The sequence below is a fragment of the Lissotriton helveticus genome, chromosome 1_1, assembly GCF_964261635.1.
Source record: "Lissotriton helveticus chromosome 1_1, aLisHel1.1, whole genome shotgun sequence".
Classification (NCBI taxonomy): domain Eukaryota; kingdom Metazoa; phylum Chordata; class Amphibia; order Caudata; family Salamandridae; genus Lissotriton; species Lissotriton helveticus.
The window spans coordinates 842,198,520-842,218,421 of NC_136057.1; the positions used below are offsets into that span (position 1 = coordinate 842,198,520).

General features: G+C 41.7%; 1 protein-coding gene across 1 annotated transcript in view; it reads left to right on the forward strand.

Moving 5' to 3' along the window:
• The window catches only part of STAB2 (stabilin 2), a 944,658-nt gene that overhangs the window by 300,714 nt on the left and 624,042 nt on the right, over positions 1–19,902 (forward strand). Inside the window, exons 14-17 of the mRNA XM_078674824.1 lie at positions 219–281; positions 371–487; positions 13,286–13,339; positions 14,685–14,765. Of these exons, the coding sequence (XP_078530950.1) occupies positions 219–281; positions 371–487; positions 13,286–13,339; positions 14,685–14,765 (315 nt within the window). The remainder of the gene's footprint in view (positions 1–218; positions 282–370; positions 488–13,285; positions 13,340–14,684; positions 14,766–19,902) is intronic.

Sequence of the window (19,902 nt, forward strand, 5' to 3'; positions counted from 1 at the left end):
AGCTCTGTTCCATGACCCCACCCCATGCTGTCTCTGCTTTTGAAGAAAAACATTCTGTGCCAGGATGGCACTTGGGTGAACAATCGCTCTATAAATCTTCAATCAAAGAAAGAGAATTGAACAAATGTGCTTACCATAAAACGTGTTTATATTCACTGGATATTTATGTATTTTATGAAAACATACATGATCTTTCATATGCACAATCTATTTTTTAGGAATCAATTATGAGCATACTTCAAGACAATGGAAGATACAACAAATTTACATCCTTATTAGCGGTAAGATGGTTACACAGATTTGATGCATCACCAGATGACTGTAAATTCTATATGATGGGAGAATTTATTGTTTGATCATATGTCAACAGATCAGTGATGTGGGAAGGCATTTGACAAGCACCGGACTTTACACTGTTTTTGCTCCAAGCAATACCGCTCTAGAAGAAATGAAAGATAATGCTTTGGCATATCTGCGTTCCACAGAGGTGAGAATTTTGCAGCAGCAGGCCAAATTGTAACTTTTCCACACTAGCACTACCTATGTTGCGTGAGTTTAAAAGAAATGTTACCTTTTGGAAAGATCCGCTTTTCAAGGATACCCAGTAAGACAGGTTGCTGAACCACTGTATTCACTGCAGATACCAGTGTGAAACTTGAATTTCATAGATGTACATCTTTGTGGATCCTCCCAGCTTCTCATCATTCTGAGCTCAATACAATGAGTGCCATAGAGCCTGATAAGAGTAGCACATGTTGTTATGGTGCCTGATATTTTGGTAATGAAATCAGTTGTACGAGAGAATATAGGCCAAAATGTATTGTGGCAGAAAAATATTGTCAAAATATTAAAACACAAAATATAGATTTTTTATATTTATAATGTATGGTACAAGAATAGCGACTGCTAAAATATCATAGACCAATATTGACACTACGTTGCCTACAATTATTGACATTTGGCTACAGTTATTGACATTTAAAAAATAAGTTTAATTAAACTTTAAAATGCATAAAAAAAACCTATAAAACTATTTTGGTTACTTCAAAAGAAAATTCTTAAAAATTGCATGTGATTATAAAATAATTGTGATAGTTAATATAAAGAGTTTAGTATTGATTTAGGCATTAATTATTTATTATACAAATGAAGACAATTTGTAAATACAAAATATATTAATTTTTCATAAGTATTGACCAAAATATGCATATATAATTATTAATACATTTGAAAGCACTTAAAACCTATATTTATTCAAACATAAAAATACATTTAAAAATATGTAGAAAAACATTATTTGTAAATATTAAGTCACATAATTTAAATAATATACAAAATAATTATTATGGCAATATATATAATTTTCAATTAAATACACTCAAAATATCTTTTGTATAAAAAAACAGAATGAAGTAAAAAATATTAACCAACCTCCAATCCAAAAACATTGGAAAAACACATACAATTTGTTTAGGGGAGGGGTCAGATTTACTATTCTAACTTCAGTTGAACAAACATTGAGGAACATATAAACATTTAGAGGGACAGATTTACTACTCAATCTCCAGCTTAACAAACTCTGGGGAAAGAGCATACATTAAGGGAGTCAACTCTAACTCTAGTTTAACAAACATTATAAAACGTGCATACATTTGAGGGGGGTAAATGTACTATTCTAACTTCTGTTCAACTAGCACTGGGAAAAATGCATACATTGAGGAGAGAGGGTTCGATTTACTATTAAAACTCCATTTTGACAAACCTCTGGAAACGTGCACACACTGGGGGAGGTCATATTTAGTATTCTAACTACAGTCTAACAAACAGTGGGGAACATGCCTGAATTTAGAAAGTTACGATCACTACATCCAAATAATTGAAGCGATCATTAAAAGTTATTTAAGAAATTATACTAGACAATTTAAAATAAATACTGGTGAATTTCACTTGTTTTGTATGTTTAAAACATTACATTGTCAATAAGGTTTCATTTTCCTCTAACTATAACATCACTTTAAACTTTTTATTTTTTCAGTAGATATATATATATATATATATATATATATATATATCCTGCCCCCCCCCGCAGATATGGTGTGGGTGGGACCCCGAAAGGAGTATAAAGCATTTTTTTTTATTTTGCTACGGATCCACAAATCTGCAGCAACATAAAAGCCAGCACGGGCCCCAGCTTGCTTTAAAATAACCCCTGGGTGAGCCAGGTCCCAGGGGCATATGCTAACTATAGGTAAGGGGCACATGGGTCCCCCTTCCTAGGGCTTATCAAACCCCAGGCCCACCACCTCCCTGGAGGCCTTGGATTGCTGAGAGGTGGTTGGAGGCCATGCCCCCTTTCTCCACCTCTCTGCATATGCGCCGATGGGGAGTTGATGTTCCCTTCTCTCCTGAGGGCCCTAATGACTAAAGTGGACTTCTTTCCCGATGCAGCAGTGCGCCACGAGGTGTGTTGGCAGAGTGATGGAGAAAGGGGGTGTGGCCTTTGGCGATCTCTCAGCAATCCAGCTGTGTGGGTTGTACTAGAGGTAACAGGAGGGCTAGTTGGTCCACAAGGACCCTCAAGATCCAAGGGGGGCTTCATCGCCCAACTAGTAGTGCGCCAGGAGGCGTGTTTGCAGAATGGTGGAGAAAGGGGTGTTGGTCACCGAATATATCCCAGGAAACTCACTGTGTGGGACTTGCTGGATGTAAAAGGAGTAGTAGTTTGCCCTAAGGAACCTCAATAGCCAAGGGGACTTTATCCACCTACTAGTAATGCGCCAAGAGGTGCGTTTACAGAGTGGTGGTGAAAGGGGGCTTGGCTCCTACCAGGTCTCGGCAATCCTGCTGTAAGGGACTTAGTGGAGGTAACAGAAAGGGTAGTTACCCCCCAAGGATGTCTTTGAGAGCCAACTACCTCACCTGTTATTTCCAATAAGTCTCACACAGCGGGATTGCTAAGAGGCCTTCGAAGGCCAAGCCTCCTTTTTCCACCACTCTTCAAACGTGGCTCATTGTGCACTGCTGGTAGGGGGATGAAGTCCTCTTTACTTCTGAGGGAGCTTGGAGGCTAAGAAGCCACCCTGGTGCCTCAAGTAAGTCGTACACAGTGGAATTCCTGAGAGCTGATAGGAGGCTCAGCCCCCTTTCTCCATCACTATGTAAATGTGATTACTAGTTAAAAAAACATAGAAATTCACTGAAAAAAAACATAGGTTACAAGGACAATATAGTTAGGAAATAGAATTAAAAAACACTTAGAAATTCTATGAAAAAAACAAAGGTTACATAGACAATATAGTTAGGCTCAGTCATACAAATCGAGACAAATTCAGCAATTATAGTTAGCTGAGACCGCCCTGATCGCAGCTACCGATGACATCCGAGCCCTGCTCGACAACGGAGAGACAGCGGCCCTCATCCTCCTAGACCTCTCCGCAGCCTTCGACACTGTCTGCCACCGCACCCTAGTGCAGCGCCTCAGCAACGTCGGAATCCAGGAGAAGGCACTAGAATGGATCACCTCGTTCCTCGCCGGAAGGACACAGAGAGTCCGCCTCCCCCCGTTCAAATCAAAAGCCACCGAAGTCATCTGCGGCGTCCCTCAAGGCTCCTCGCTCAGCCCAACCCTCTTCAACGCCTACATGAGCACCCTCGCGGCCATCGCACGCCATCACAAACTCAACATCATCTCCTACGCCGACGACACCCAGCTGATCCTCTCCCTCACCAACGACCCCGCCACCGCCAGAGCCAATCTACACGAAGGGATGACAGACGTAGCCAAATGGATGATGAGCAGCCGCCTGAAACTGAACTCGGACAAGACGGAAGTCCTCATTCTGGGATCTTCACCCTCCGCCTGGGACGACTCCTGGTGGCCCCCCGCCCTGGGCAGCGCACCCAAACCGACAGACCACGCACGCAACCTGGGCTTCATCCTGGACTCCTCCCTCTCCATGACCAGACAAGTCAACGCCGTTTTCTCGTCATGCTTCAACATCCTGCGCATGCTACGTAAGATCTTCCGGTGGATCCCCACCGAGACCAGGAAGACGGTCACACAGGCCCTCGTCACCAGCCGCCTAGACTACGGCAACGCCCTCTATGCCGGAACCACTGCCAAACTCCAGAAGAGACTCCAGCGGATCCAGAACGCCTCAGCTCGACTCATCCTGGACATCCCCCGTCGCAGCCACATCTCCGGACACCTGAGAGATCTGCACTGGCTCCCGATCAACAAGAGAATCACCTTCCATCTCCTCACCCACGCACACAAGGCCCTCCACAACCAAGGCCCAGGATACCTCAACAGCCGCCTCAACTTCTACGTTCCCACACGCCAACTTCGATCGACCGGCCACGCCCTCGCCGCCGTCCCCCGCATCCGCAGAGCCACCACAGGAGGAAGATCCTTCTCCTACCTGACCTGGAACTCCCTTCCGACCCACCTCCGCCTGACCCAGGACCACCTCGCCTTCAGGAAGCAGCTCAAGACCTGGCTGTTCGAGCAGTAGCGGACCCCCCCCCGCCCCCAGCGCCTTGAGACCCTCTGGGTGAGTAGCGCGCTATATAAATGTTATGATTGATTGATTGATAACTCACGTCCCCGCAATGCGCTGCTTATGACCTCATCAATCATGACATGGTCAGTGACATCACTCATGACATCACAGATGACATCTCAAATGACATCACTGCCGACATCATCCAGTGACTGTAAGTGTTTTTAAAATGTTCAAGTGTTAAATATATATACCACGGTGGATTGATGAATTAGTAGGTGTATGAGTGTTGAAGTTGCTTTCAACCCCTAAAAAAGACTTGACCACAGGTTATGGTAGACAGGCAGGCACCTTTCCCCACCTTAATCCCGCCTGTCCCTTGGTCTCATCACTTTAAGGACTGGTTCTTTGTTTATTCTCATGTTTTTTAATGCACTGTATATAATCACAATTGAGTTGAATCAATATACGCTTATTTGTTTTGGTGTCTCACTATGTGTGTCGCTTAATTCGATTGTTGTAAATATTGTATATATTGTATGTTTGTAGATACTGTGCATATGAACCCACTGTTCTGATGGTCATTTTGTTTGTGCTTTTGTTTGAAAATTGAAAAACTTTAAAAATAAATGATAGAATTGTTTGGAATAATAATCCAGTGGTTACGTGGTACATTTTGACTGCGTGGCTGCAGAATTTTTGTTGAGAATTTGTCCTGTCCAGCCAACTGTTTCTGTTTTTCCCATTGTTGAGATCCGGGCTGGGTAGATGTAGGATCCAAAACCTTCATTGTTTCACTATTTCATATATTGGGCAGTGATTGAAGACAGTCCCTTGTTGCTGTTGATGGTTGTATTATCCAATGAAAATGCTCCAAAAGCGCAATTTAAATCAAGGGGAATTGTGGTGCAACTGCAGCTGAGCACTGAAGAAGGCATCCCGCCGAAATGCATTTGCTCATTCAAATTAATAGTGTCCCGTGAGTGCTCCGTGCCTGAGCCTTTATATATTTATATATATATATATATAGTTATAAAACCAGGATCCCACGAAAAGACCAAACGGGGCAAACACGGGCACAGACTCCAATTGAGGATGCGAAGAGAAGTTTATGCATTAACAGGTCACGTTGGCGCGTTTTGACCACAAGCCTACGATCTTGATCACATTGCACGCTGTGTAAACCAACAAGGTTTATATACTCATATAGTGATGTTACTATGTTTGTAATGACTTGTCAAAATTACATGGTAATTATGACATGCAGTAAATTAATCAGTCATCAGCCGATGACTAGGCGCACAGCGAGAAACAAAAATGATAACAGACATAGGCATAGATTTATGAAGGTAAAATCCGCTCACAAAGGGGCAGATTCTCAGAATCTGCCCCTTTGCGAACGGTATTTTTGCATTTGGGATGCATCATCCCAAATGCAAAAATCGCAAAATAAGAAATCGCAAATTTGCGATTACTTGCATTTAAGGAATTTCAAATTGAGATTCCTTAAATGCAATGCATTAAAGTTTAAAAAATAGCGATTTCGCCAATAGGGCTCGCAAATTACCATGAAGTTGAACTTCATGGTAATTTGCAAAAACTTTTAAAAATGCACTAAAGTGCATTTTTCAAAGTTTCATGTTGCGCACACACATGCCCTAAGGGGCATCCATTTTGCGATTCCTTATTAGCGAAAAATAAGGAATCGCTAATAAGGAATAGCATTTTGCATTTTGCTATTCCTTATTAGCGATTCCTTATTTTTCGCTAATAAGGAATCGCAAAATGGATGCTTGATGCATCTGGGGGATAGACAATAGACTGGTTGAATGAACAATGCAAGGACGACCTTGTGATGTATAAAAACCACATAGTTATGATGTTTGGGCAAATGAATAGTTGCAAATGTGGCCCTTTGGTGTTGCTTGTACCCCAGAAAACAGGTGTAAAGAAAGGAAAATCCTTTATTATCAAATGTGAAGATACCGAAAATGCTCGCGGTGTGTAGCCAAAATGTAAAATGGTGAAATTCCGTGTGTTGTGGCTAAGTTGATGCCGAGAGGCATGCGCTGCAACCGCGGATTCGTGTCCAGATTTATTAACACAGGGAGTCAGGGAACAAGCCAGAATCGCACCTGATATTGTCCCTGCACCTATAACACTGCTGGTAGGAGCCATGCAGACTGCCGAAGATTAAAAGTATAATTGGACACACTGAATGCATAGTGCAGTAACTCATTCTATAAAATGAGTTCAATTATGTCAAGTCAAAGTGCCTGTGTCTGTGCGGAGATAATGATACCTCTTGGTAACTGATGCTGTGCTAAGTGTAAGAAATGAAATAGAAAGTCACTAGTTGGTAGATCTTGCTAATGGGAGGGGGTCAGGCAAGCTGGAAAAGTGCAGTTGTGTGTTGGCATGTCTGGACTGATTAGGCTCATTGTTCGGGAAATAAGTGCATGTGAATAAAATCACAAATGTGTAGTGAATATTTGAATGCTTAAAACGAAGAGACAACCTTACTGGAGCTAGCCAACTCCCAATCAAAGTTAGAATCGATATCAACATCAAGTGGGATGCAAAAGAATTAGGAGACAAGTGTATGGAGTCTCAGATAGATGCTGTTAAGTACAATTGTGCGGGGGGCTATGGCACAACGAGCAAGGAGATTGAGACAGTGAGGTGTGGTACAGTGGTAGCTGTGAAACAACTGGAGTGGTTTACTTATAGGAAGTTACATATGTCCTCACTGAGGTTAAGCCCTGCGGGGCCTTAGTATTCAGAGTTCTAGTATGTACCTAGACTCCAGTTGTCATAGCAGTTTTTCCCTGTTGCCACCCCCCGTGAGAGTCGAGGGATGCAGTTGACTACGCAGTATTTGAAGTTGTCCAGGCTATTGTGGTGGGTTTCCTTAAAGTGCCTTGCGACAGGGCATGTGGGGTCACTGTTGACTATTGCCCTAAAGTGGTGTAAGATGCGCAGATGAACCTGGAGCTTAGTACTCCCACATACCTGAGACCACAGCTGCATATTCAGTCCTGCATATCAGTGTATGTCTGATGACTAAAGGTTTGCTTCTGAATTGGGCTATGGTTTGGTTAATATTGATCCCAAATATGCACGCCCTGCAGCTACTGCACTTGAAGAATCCTTTGACACAGGATAGCCAGTTGGTTGTTGTTGTGGTGGTTATTTCAGGACTATTCCTGACTATGGCGTCATGCATGCAACTAGCTCTCCTGTAGGTGATATCAGGCCTTTGAGCTACCATGGGTCCTAGTGTGGGGTCAGTCTTTATAATGCCCCAGTGTTTGTAGACAATGGCTCTCAGTGCACGTGCCTCGGTGTTGTGTGTGATGATTAGGCGAGTGGTGACGCCGCCCTCGGTGGATGGCTCTAACTGTGTGTCAGTACTGTCTCTGGTGTCTGTTGGTCTTCCATGTAGTAGCACCTCTGGAATTAGCCTTCTTGATTGCTGCGGTGATGATTTTTCTGTGTAACCTCTAGCCTTGAATCTCATGTGTGCATCTTTTTGACAACTGGTTAAGTCGCTAGTGTAACTGCCGATTCTACGCAAGTGCAGCATCTCCCAAAATGGAATGCTGGCTATGAGGTGTTTGGGGTGGAAGCTAGTCGCGTGAAGGGTGAAGTTCCTGGCTGTTGTTTTTCTGTGGGGTGTGGAGTGTAATGTGTTGTCAGAGACATATAGCTATACATCAAGAAGGTCCACATACTCAGTGCTTATGGTGGCATTGAACTCTAAGTTATAATCATTGCAATTAATCTCTCTTACGAACACTTGCGCACTTTCAATGGAGTCCTTCCAAACCACAAACACATGGTCAATGTAGCGCATCCAACATAGGATATGTTTAGACCAAGCTTCTGAGTGTGTCACCCTGAGGACCCGCTCCTCCCACCAGCCCACAAGTAAGCATGCGTAGCTGGGGGAGAAGCAAGCCCCCATGGCAGCACCTCTAAGTTTCTGGTACACCTTGTTGTTAAACATGAAATAATTATGCTGCAAACACCCTTCGATAAGGAACATGATGAGTTCATTGTGTTTGTAACAGGTGATGGGTCTTTTCGCCAAGAATTGTTGACATGTGTATATCCATCACGATGGCGTATGCTGGTGTACAGCGTTGTTATGTGTAGGGACATCCTGACACAGTTATGGGACCAGGGAACATTCTTTATTTTGAGAAGAAAGTCACCGGTTTCTCTTAAGTATGTGGGTACATTTATGACATGTTCTTGGAGGAAGTAATCAACATATTTAGATATGTGTTTGCAGAGGCTTTTTCGTGCCGAGATGATCGGGTGACCTGGCACAGGTGATGTACTTTTGTGTACCTTGGGAAGGAAGTAAAGTATTGGGAGGTCCGGGAATTCCTTATTCAGGAAGTTGAACTTGTGTTCTGTATGTATTGAGACTTTTCTTCAGTTCTTTCCCACTCGCAATTACTTCCTTCATATTAGCACTCCTGTAGCACGTGGCATTGTTAAAGTGTCGGTGAACTTCCTCTATGTACATGCTTCTTGGCCATAGGACGATGTTGCTGCCCTTGTCCGATTTGTTGATGATGATATCAGTTCTGTCCTTGAGATTTCTCATAAGATCCATGTATTGTTTGTGCTTGTAATTAACTTTGCGTTTGGAGCGGGTTTTGCGCAGGTGTAAGCATTTGAGCACCTTTATGATTACATCATTGTAGATGTCAATGGCATCTCTGGGCATGGTGGGTGTGAATGTGGATGGCGGCCGGAATGGACTGGTGATGATGGTTGTGATATCAATGCTAGCATTGTGTAACAGCTGTTGCATCAAGGCCTAGTCAGTGAAGGACTCTAGTTCAGTCATAGTGCAAATGGTAGAAATATCCGACACCTCAAGATTGCCAGCAAGGTGACCACTGGTGTTGGTGCCAGTTTGCTGAGGATTGTTAACATGTTTCTGCTTGAAGAAGGTAATGAGTTTTAGTTTCCGCATGAAATTGAAAATGACAATTCTGGTGGTCACATAGTCGAAACTGCTTTCAAGTCAGTAGGTCAAGCCTAAGGAGAGGAGTTGTGTCTCAGCGTTGGTTAGTTGGAAGTCCGAGAGGTTAATGACTGTCCTCGATTCTTTCATTACTTGCGTCTCCAGTTGCCTCTTTTTTTGTTGTTGCTACCTTTTTGATTTCCACAACTTTCTGATCTCAGTTCTCCTGCAGGTGCGCCTGCGTTTGGTTTCCTCGGTGCTCATGGGTGCAAGATTTGGCACCTGTCCAAGACTAAAAAACCCAGCTCCTCCATTAAGCTGTAGTTGCTGTGATGTCTCGAGTCGCTGTTGCTCACACTGCTGCCATCTTCGGAGTCGGTGCCGGTCCGGCCGAGCTTAAGTCTGATGTTGAGGCAGAGTCTGCTTCCTCATGGGTCAGTGCTGTTTCAGTTGTCTGTGTGGTTGACCTTGCAGATTTGCTAAGTTTTTGCCTTTTTTTACAGAATCATATCTCATTGCGAAAATAAAGATCTGTCCGCATTCATAATTGCTCAAATTTGAAAGCCTTGCAGGTTTTTATTGTTTCCTCCTGTTTTTTCAATCTTGCCATGATTTCTTCTCGGCCTTTGTTGATTAGCTCCTTCTGATCTGAGCTATCCAGCTCATTGTTGATTTTGTCAATTTCAATCTGTAATTCAGTGCGGTCAATTTCCGCATACTTGATAAGGATGATTACTAGGTGCATAGAGGCTTCCAGGTTGCTTTCAGCCCACTCTTTGAGCATGAGTGGGTTTGGGTGTCGAAACAAGGTGCTAGCATAATTCTGAGGCCTCTCGGAATGCGGCCCACATCGCGGTACTTTTGTAATCACTTGCATTCCCACCACTTGGTCAGTTCATTACGCATTTGTTTTTCAAGATGTTTAAGTTTGGTTTTAATTTCACTGTTGGTAGCCCCCGCAGAGGTGGAGGCTCGTTGTTGGTTGTTGATTCTAGGTAGGTTGTCAAACAACGCATCGGCTGCTGCTTCCCTTTTACACAGCGCTTGGTTTGACATGTTAAATAAATGCAGATATTAATAATGGCTGCCGATTTTATAAATGTCAAATCCAATGGATTGGGGCAGTCAAATGTGTAACCTCTTTATACCTGCCATCTCCCATGCATACAAGTACTCACCCATAGGTATAGTGGTGATAGACGGGTACTCCGACTTGATGCTCAGCCCCTGCCGTGATGAGAATGAAGCAGAGTTTCTTGGACTGACAGAGGGCAGTGAGTGTTCCGTTCTCCTCCAGGAGACTAACACACTTCCGACTGAAGAAAATCACCGAAGCCCTTGAAGACAAAGAGGGGTTCTGTGGTGCAGAGCCAGTCGTGCTCTGCTGATATATATCCAAGATGGTTTCTCACACGAATTCCGGCAACATCCACCTATGGGGTATAGTGCAGGACAGCGGTGTGAGTCCGGCTCGAAAATGTCAAAGACCAATCTTGCGTAGATGAACAAGATAAAGAGCCTGCACACAGTGTGAAGGTTTCAGTAGATATTTAATGGCAACATGTTTCAACCCTGTTGGGTCTTCGTCACGGCCTTTCTCTTGACACAGTGCACCAATCCCTTGTTTGTAAAAACAATAGTGGAAAAAATAGAAAACTTACTATGGAAAAGAAGAATGGCAGGAGAAATGGCAACTAATATGCTTAAACTTTGTTTTTCAAGGCATTTTGAAAATACAATGAATGTAATGTACATACATTCAGATTGAACTGTGTATAACAAACTAAAGGGGATACCGCTATCAAGAAAATGGGGGTTATCTGCTGATATGTCACAGTGACACCTGGCCTGCTTGCCAAGGCGCTCCTTAAATGCAATGGCACCCCACACTGAACCAAAACAAACTAATATAGACAGATGTTGGGCATAATGAGACACATTTCAAGTGCAAAGTCAAGTGGCTAATTTAGTATGAATGCGGAAAAATACAAACAACTGGTCGCTAGTTTCCCTTAAGGTAATGCAAGAGTACATGTACTATCTCATACGCCGATGTGAATGTGTAGTTCCTCGCTTTCATGCAGTCCTCTTGGGAACTCCCTTCCAAGCAGGATTATGTACTCTGACTCTTTCTGCCTTAATTCTCTTTCCCTGTTGTCACCTCTGGCCGCCTTTTAGATCTGTGAGAACTGTTTCATCTTCTTTTGACTGAACTCTTTTTCCATCTTGAGTGATGCTTGACACCTTGAGGAAGGTGGTAAGAAATCTTTTATCTTGTATAACAATGAATTGTTTCATTCGGATATGTTTGATATATATTTTTTTTTTGACGAATGTATTTCTTACCACTGTAATATCTTACATGTTTTACTGCACAAGCTAATTTTCTCTCTTAGCATAATATAGAACATAATTAAGTATTGTGCATTCTCTTAGATATACGTTTAGATTTTCACACATATTGGTATCATTCGCTCCATGAGCTTGGTGTTAGCGATTATTTGGACAGGAACAAAAACTTGTTTTTTTGGCAATGCCTTGGTATTTTATGAGGAATTATTTTGTTTGTATTTTTGGGCATTTATACTAAATTAGCCACTTGGCTTTGCACTTGCAATGTGTCTCAATATGCCCAACATTTATCTATATGAGTTGGTTTTGGTTCAGTGTGCGGAGCCATTGCGTTTAAGAAGCCACTTGGCAAGCAGGCTATGTGTCCCTTTTCTTCTTAGAGGTATCCCATTTATGAATTGTGTGATTATACAATTAGATTTGAATGTATGTACATTACATTCATTGTATTTTCAAAATGCCTTAAAAACCAAAGTTTATGCATATGATTTGCTATTTCTCCTGCCATTCTTCTTTTCCATAGTATGTTTTCTATGTTTATCACTATTGTTTTTAGAAATAAGGTATTGGTGCACTGTGTCAAAAGAAAGGCCGTGCCGAAGACCTGGCAAGGTTGAAACGCCTTGCTATTAAATATCTACTGACACCGACACACTGTGTGCAGGCTCTTTATCTTGTTCATCTACACAAGATTGGTCTTTGATATTTCTATATCATATTTAGTGATACAGTACGCGCAACGAAATTCATTTTATTTATTTAAATGTTTACTTACCTGTAAAACTCCGTAATCCATACATTACTACCCCCCACCCTGCCCCTCCCCCTGCCCACGTCATCGCCCTGCCGAAACTCCTACTGCCGACCACTACTGTGTAAAGTGCCATACAAAGGAGCTGCCCTCTACCTAAGACGTGGGAACTGCCCTGCTCTTTTTTGCTTATAATATGGAAAACTGAATGAAATCCTGGGTAAATTATTCCAATTCCTTTAGATTTTATAGCTGGATGAGATTCTACCTAAATTGGTGCGTATCCTTTAGAGGAGTGTGATCCCGAACAGGTGGCTTTACAACATATTTGTGATCTCTCTGTAGACCCACCCAAAGTATTTTTTTCCATGGACTCTAGGAATTGATTTAACGAGGCCAACTAGGAATTCATGTTTAAATCCTTGGAAAATTTGGATAACAGTTCCCTTCTAACAGCAGTTAAAAGCATAGGATACCGTTCCACCCAATGACAAACCTTTTCGAGTACCAGACATGGTTGCTGTCTCTACCCACTTCTTTACAGAGCTAAAAACACTAATTTGCACATGAAACAAATACATGGTTTCTTTTCCAGGCATTGATAAGTCTTGTTTTCTGAAGTATCTATTTGTTGTAAAAGTTGACGATGGGTAAATGCCTTCTGAACTTTTCGTTGTATTTTTTTTTTGTAAACAGGGTTCATTCAAGTTAAAGGAACTTCTCAAGTACCACATTGTGCCTTCGACTGAGGTGGGTGCAATATACTATAATGTGGATACAATAAATAGTATAAGATTTTAATCCTGATATGTGGACCAATGAATAGGTAGAGGGATGTGAGTATCATAAGTGCAGCAGGTACAGGGACACCGAGCTGCGGGTTTAGTAGTCCACTTGGTGCAGCTGGGCAAAGGGGACACAGTAGCGTCACTTACTTTTCTATGGCACCCTTGCATCTACACTGAGAACATGGAAAAGTATTAGAACAATGTTCATGGATCCGTCGGCCTTTGATCTATGACTTTTTAACCTATTTTCAATTATAACTTTGTGAGCTCAGAGAACAGGCAACGGAAAGCATATTGACATTGTTGGGATGTTAGTTTTAAAATGAAGTTTACTTATTTTGACATATACGACTGTTAGCTGCAGTACTGCTTTGTTTCAAATAATTAAAGAGTAAAACATAAATGATATTTCCAAGCCTTTTCACTGGATGCAGTGTGAGTTTGGAGATAGTGTGCCGAAACACTGTCCACATGGATGTTCTGCTCATTTTTAAATTACAACAGTACAGCACCACCGTGTGGCAGCTGTCAAGTGCTGGTGTTGGCAATTGAGTGCTGGTGCCAAGCACCAGAAACCACCAGCTCAAATGAAGCACTGGTGCCAAGGGATAAATATGTATATATATATATATATATTTATATATATATATATATATATACACACACACACACACACACACACACACATATATATGTGTGTGTATGTATATTTAAATGTGTTTATATATATATATATATGTATGTATGTATATATATATGGATGCATATGTATATGGATGTATATTTATGTATATATGTGTATGTATATATATATATATATATGTATGTATATATATGTATATATATATATATATATATACATAGTGCACAACATTGGTATCCCATTTGAAGAGCACACAGACAAGTAAGGAAAGGTAACCAGCCTTTTATTTAAAAGTATGGACAAAGTTCAAGCCGCTGGTACATGGAACAGCCTGCCGTCTCACCGACGCGTTTCGAATACTTCCTTCTTCAAAGGTTCATGACGGATGGTACGTGCTTTAATGGTGCTCCTACTCCGATATTAAATGTTCCCCCTGTATGGGGGTGCCTTCGCAGTCATCAGCATTCTGGGAGTTGGAGTGCCTATATATATATGTATGTATATATATATATATATATATATATATATATATACACACACATTTTGGTTCATAAAGTGGTATTGCTGATGAGCAGTTTTTTTTAATAAAAGGTGGTAATGTTTGTGTAAACTACTTTACTCAGATTTTGGCATTTTAAGTTGAAATTGTTGCTATTTTTTTTAGCTCGGCGTCGCTAACATTATCCCAAGCCGCAGCGTGATGACCATGGCGAACCAACTTATCTACTTCAACACAAGTAGCAATGTAAGTACAACACAAGGATGCATCCTGCTAGGTTCAGTGACTTACACAGGCTCAAATTGATAATTACAATTCTATTAAAAATTATTACTTCGAGAAAAACGATATTTAATAGTGGTATCCCATCAAGTTTCCTTATGGCCTGAACAAGCTCATGTGATTTTGCTAGCCAGGAACACTTTGAATCCTCTTTTGTAACTCTTACGAGCCATGTTTTTGCTCTCTCAAAGTTCCCTTGGGGTAGCTTTATTTCTGGTGGCAGACCATGTTATCTGTAGGCTAGATGGTGCAAATGGCCTTTTTGATTAATTTAGCATATTTCTCAGATGCTCAAAGTAGTTCATGTGCTGATTTCCATTCTTTTCTTTGGGGGATTGAGGAATGGTATTCATGGGGTTTGCACTTCTGTGGGGCGATTGACTCCTATAATCTTGAGGGAAACGTCTTGATCTGACTCACTTATGGGATGCAGTGCATTGCAGATATTAGTACAGTTTCCAATTGTGTTTACACTTCTCCAGAATCTGCTGCTTGATGTGGTGAGGAACTCATACACATCCACCCACCAACTGGAAAATGATAGCCATCTATTTCTTGGAATGTCTTCCACAGTTACTTACACTGTCTGAAGGATTGCTTCTCAGCAATCAAACAATAGATTGTTGCTCTTGCTTCCATAATGGCTGTGTTAAAGACGTAGCGAATGCTGAACGTGGAGACAAGTGGTACAAAAGGGGGTGGCGATGGACGGAGCATCTGAACCAATCAAACACTCACACCCAGTCAACAGATCTGGGTTTAATCCATCACCGTTCTTTAGCCCACTCTGCCACCCCAGTTCAGACATGGCCATATGCAAATCAGTCTGACCATGTGCCTCATGGGAACAGTCCAGCCCGAACTGCCAAGCCATGCCTTCCCGGGACCAGAAACAAGCTTCCGAGGACCGGTTTCTGGCATTTCAGCCGTCTTCAGCCCGGCTTGCTTGAATCCAGTGGCAAAGTGAGCAAGGGACTCACGTCTGAGCATACCCTGCCAACTTATGGCGAACAAAGTGGTACAAAAGGGGGTGTCGATGGACGGAGCATCTCAACCAATCAAACACTAACACCAAGTCAACAGATCTGGGTTTAATCCATCACCGTTCTTTAGCCCACTCTGCCACCCCAGTTCAGACATGGCCATATGCAAATCAGTCTGACCCTGTGCCTCATGGGAACAGTCCAACCCGAACTGCCAAGCCATGCCTTCCCCGGACCGGAAACAAGGTTCCGAGGACCGGTTTCTGACATTTCAGCCGTCTTCAGCCCGGCTTGCTTGAATCCAGTGGCAAAGTGAGCAAGGGACTAACGTCTGAGCATACCCTGCCAACTTACGGCGAACAAAGTGGTACAAAAGGGGGTGGCGATGGGCGGAGCATCTGAACCAATCAAACACTCACACCAACTATTTTGGCATTTCAGCCGTCTTCAGCCCGGCTTGCTTGAATCCAGTGGCAAAGTGAGCAAGGGACTCACGTCTGAGCATACCCTGCCAACTTATGGCGAACAAAGTGGTACAAAAGTGGAGATAAGAGCACATATTTTACCCTGGTTTGGCAATCTGCAAGCACAGACCTCTTCATAGTGAGTTAGGTATGTTCCCCCAGGGAAGTTTAAAAAAATGCAGGTCTAAGCAATGTATTTTATGGCACAATTTCACAGAAATGGGCTACAAAGCTGTAAGCAGTGGGGAAGGAGAATTTGCCAACAATGCACATTTTTCGGGGTGTGCCAGAATTTTAAGCAGCAACAAATCATGTATGCACCAGTCGGAAAATTGTGCACCAGTACTAGATGTATAGCAGTTACTAGTGCCATGGAAACAACAATAATATCTAATAAATTAGCCTTTGCCACATCAGATAAAAGCATAAATTGTATGCAAGGAGAAATAAACATCCTGTTTGATGAGGTATAATGCCCATAAGTGCTGTTGTAGCAAAATATGTAACTCCAATGGAGCTAATAGTATTACATTGAGAAGTCCTACAACCATGTGACAATGTACTTTGGTATGCATTTGAGTAGTGCTCTAGTACTCCAGAGTGGTGTTCCAAAAAATATGATGAGGATGTTCAAATATTCCAGGGTGGTACTAATAATATATTTGTCAGTGTGCCAGCCTAATAGGAATCCCATTCAAAATTGCCAGAGTTCATCAATGAATGGCATTAGATGGACCAGATATTTCGTGAGCAGACTAAGGCAGGAGGGTTGTTTGTCCGCAAGAGTTATTTGTTTAAAGTCTCCTGGTTGTGGTCAAGGGCACCTCACAGTGATGTTAGGACTGGTTACTACTAATAAGTAGACTATTGAATTTCTGGGCAATGCTAGAATCTTGAGACATTGCCTTAGAGGGAAACAATAAAGGCTTGTAAAAGCAGGACATGTATTGTGGAAAAAGGTGAACAGACCTTCTCAAGATGGATTGAATGCATTTTGGCATACTATAGATTCTATGTGCATGGGCTAATCATGAAGATGAACAAGACAGCCAAGTTAGTCTACCTGTAATGGACCACTAATAAGCAGGAGAAGCCAATGTAGAGAAACACTAACTTGCTGAGTATCTAGAAAAGATACTTCCACTAGATGTAAAAAGATTGTCTGCCAAGTTCAGGGTGTGGCACTGGCAATTAGCAGTAGTGGACGGATGAGTGGCAAAGTTGAGAGAATATATTTACTGATACAGAGATATAACACTGGCGTCCGACGTATCCTTCTTTCTCCATGTGTCCCTTCACAGCTGATTAAGGAGAATCTGGTCAAAACCCTTCCTCATTGAGAGAAAAATCAACAAAGTAAGGACAGCACAACATTGCTTATCAATCTCAGAAACTTGACCATTGCAATAGCACAATTGTTTAAAGGTTGTGACATTAGAGAAGTTATGTACATCAGAAATGTCAATATCTATGATAAATATTGAGATAAACAGGTTATCCAAGCACTCATGCAGGATAGGTACGTAAGTATTGTCATGTCAAGTGTGGGCCTACTATCAAAGCATTTAATATTCTTTATCTTTTGCGTATATAATCTTATATTTTCTGTTGTTTTTAAGTTGCGTCTTAAACTTTTGAGGTGGTGTTCAGTAGACCAGGACAAGATATTCCCCCAGATTCATCAAGAACACATTTTGCTATTCCTTAATAGCGAAAAATACCGAATCGCTATTAAGGAACAGCAAAAGGCTATTCATCAAGAAATCACTTAAAAAATAGCGATTTCTAATAATTCCTTAATTGCGACTCCCATTCAAAATTGCCAGAGTTCATCAATGAATGGCATTAGATGGACCAGATATTTCGTGAGCAGACTAAGGCAGGAGGGTTGTTTGTCCGCAAGAGTTATTTGTTTAAAGTCTCCTGGTTGTGGTCAAGGGCAGCTCACAGTGATGTTAGGACTGGTTACTACTAATAAGTAGACTATTGAATTTCTGGGCAATGCTAGAATCTTGAGACATCACCTTAGAGGGAAACAATAAAGGCTTGTAAAAGCAGGACATGTTTTATGGGAAAAGGTGAACAGACCTTCTCAAGATGGATTGAATGCATTTTGGCATACTGTAGATTCTATGTGCATGGGCTAATCATGAAGATGAACAAGACAGCCAAGTTAGTCTACCTGTAATGGACCACTAATAAGCAGGAGAAGCCAATGTAGAGAAACACTAACTTGCTGAGTATCTAGAAAAGATACTTCCACTAGATGTAAAAAGATTGTCTGCCAAGTTCAGGGTGTGGCACTGGCAATTAGCAGTAGTGGACGGATGAGTGGCAAAGTTGAGAGAATATATTTACTGATACAGAGATATAACACTGGGGTCCGACGTATCCTTCTTTCTCCATGTGCCCCTTCACAGCTGATTAAGTAGAATCTGGTCAAAACCCTTCCTCATTGAGAGAAAAATCAACAAAGTAAGGACAGCACAACATTGCTTATCAATCTCAGAAACTTGACCATTGCAATAGCACAATTGTTTAAAGGTTGTGACATTAGAGAAGTTATGTACATCAGAAATGTCAATATCTATGATAAATATTGAGATAAACAGGTTATCCAAGCACTCATGCAGGATAGGTACGTAAGTATTGTCATGTCAAGTGTGGGCCTACTATCAAAGCATTTAATATTCTTTATCTTTTGCGTATATAATCTTATATTTTCTGTTGTTTTTAAGTTGCGTCTTAAACTTTTGAGGTGGTGTTCAGTAGACCAGGACAAGATATTCCCCCAGATTCATCAAGAACACATTTTGCTATTCCTTAATAGCGAAAAATACCGAATCGCTATTAAGGAACAGCAAAAGGCTATTCATCAAGAAATCACTTAAAAAATAGCGATTTCTAATAATTCCTTAATTGCGACTCGCAAACTGCGAGTCGCAATAAGGAATATCTCCCCATTCTTTCCTATGGGCCTAGAGGCCCATAGGAATGAATGGTAAGACAATCTCAATTTGCTAATCGCAATTAGCGATTCGCAAATTGAGATTGCGATTTCAAGGGTGCAGGGGTGTCCAAAGGACACCCTGTTACACCCCTGAAACTGATGTGTGCACATATGTCGCGCACACACATGCCCTTAGGGCATGTGTGTGCGCACCATGAAACTTTTAAAAATGCACTTTAGTGCATTTTTCAACGTTTTTCCTATTTACCACGTAGTTGGACTTCGCGGTAAATAGCGGCCCCAGATTGCGAATTCGCAATTTTAAAATGGTTCATGAATTGCATTTAAGGAATCTCAAATTGAGATTCCTTAAATGCAATTAATCGCAATTTAGCGATTTCTAGAATTGCGATTTTTGCATTTGGGATGATGAATCCCAAATGCAAAAATAGCGCTCATAAAGGGCCATATTCTCAGAATCTGGCCCTTTGCGAGCCGATTTTAGTTTGATGAATCTGGCTGATTGTGCCTGAGTGCAACGCAGAGTGCCTGAACCGGAGAGCGCTACAGATTGCTATCTGGTGACAGGTTTTGCAGGCTCATGTACTAGGGTTTCTTAGGATACAGACATTGCCACAATAGCAGTGTCCACATTGCCTCAATGAAGTACATAGCACAAGTCTCTCTTCCACATCGCTAGAATT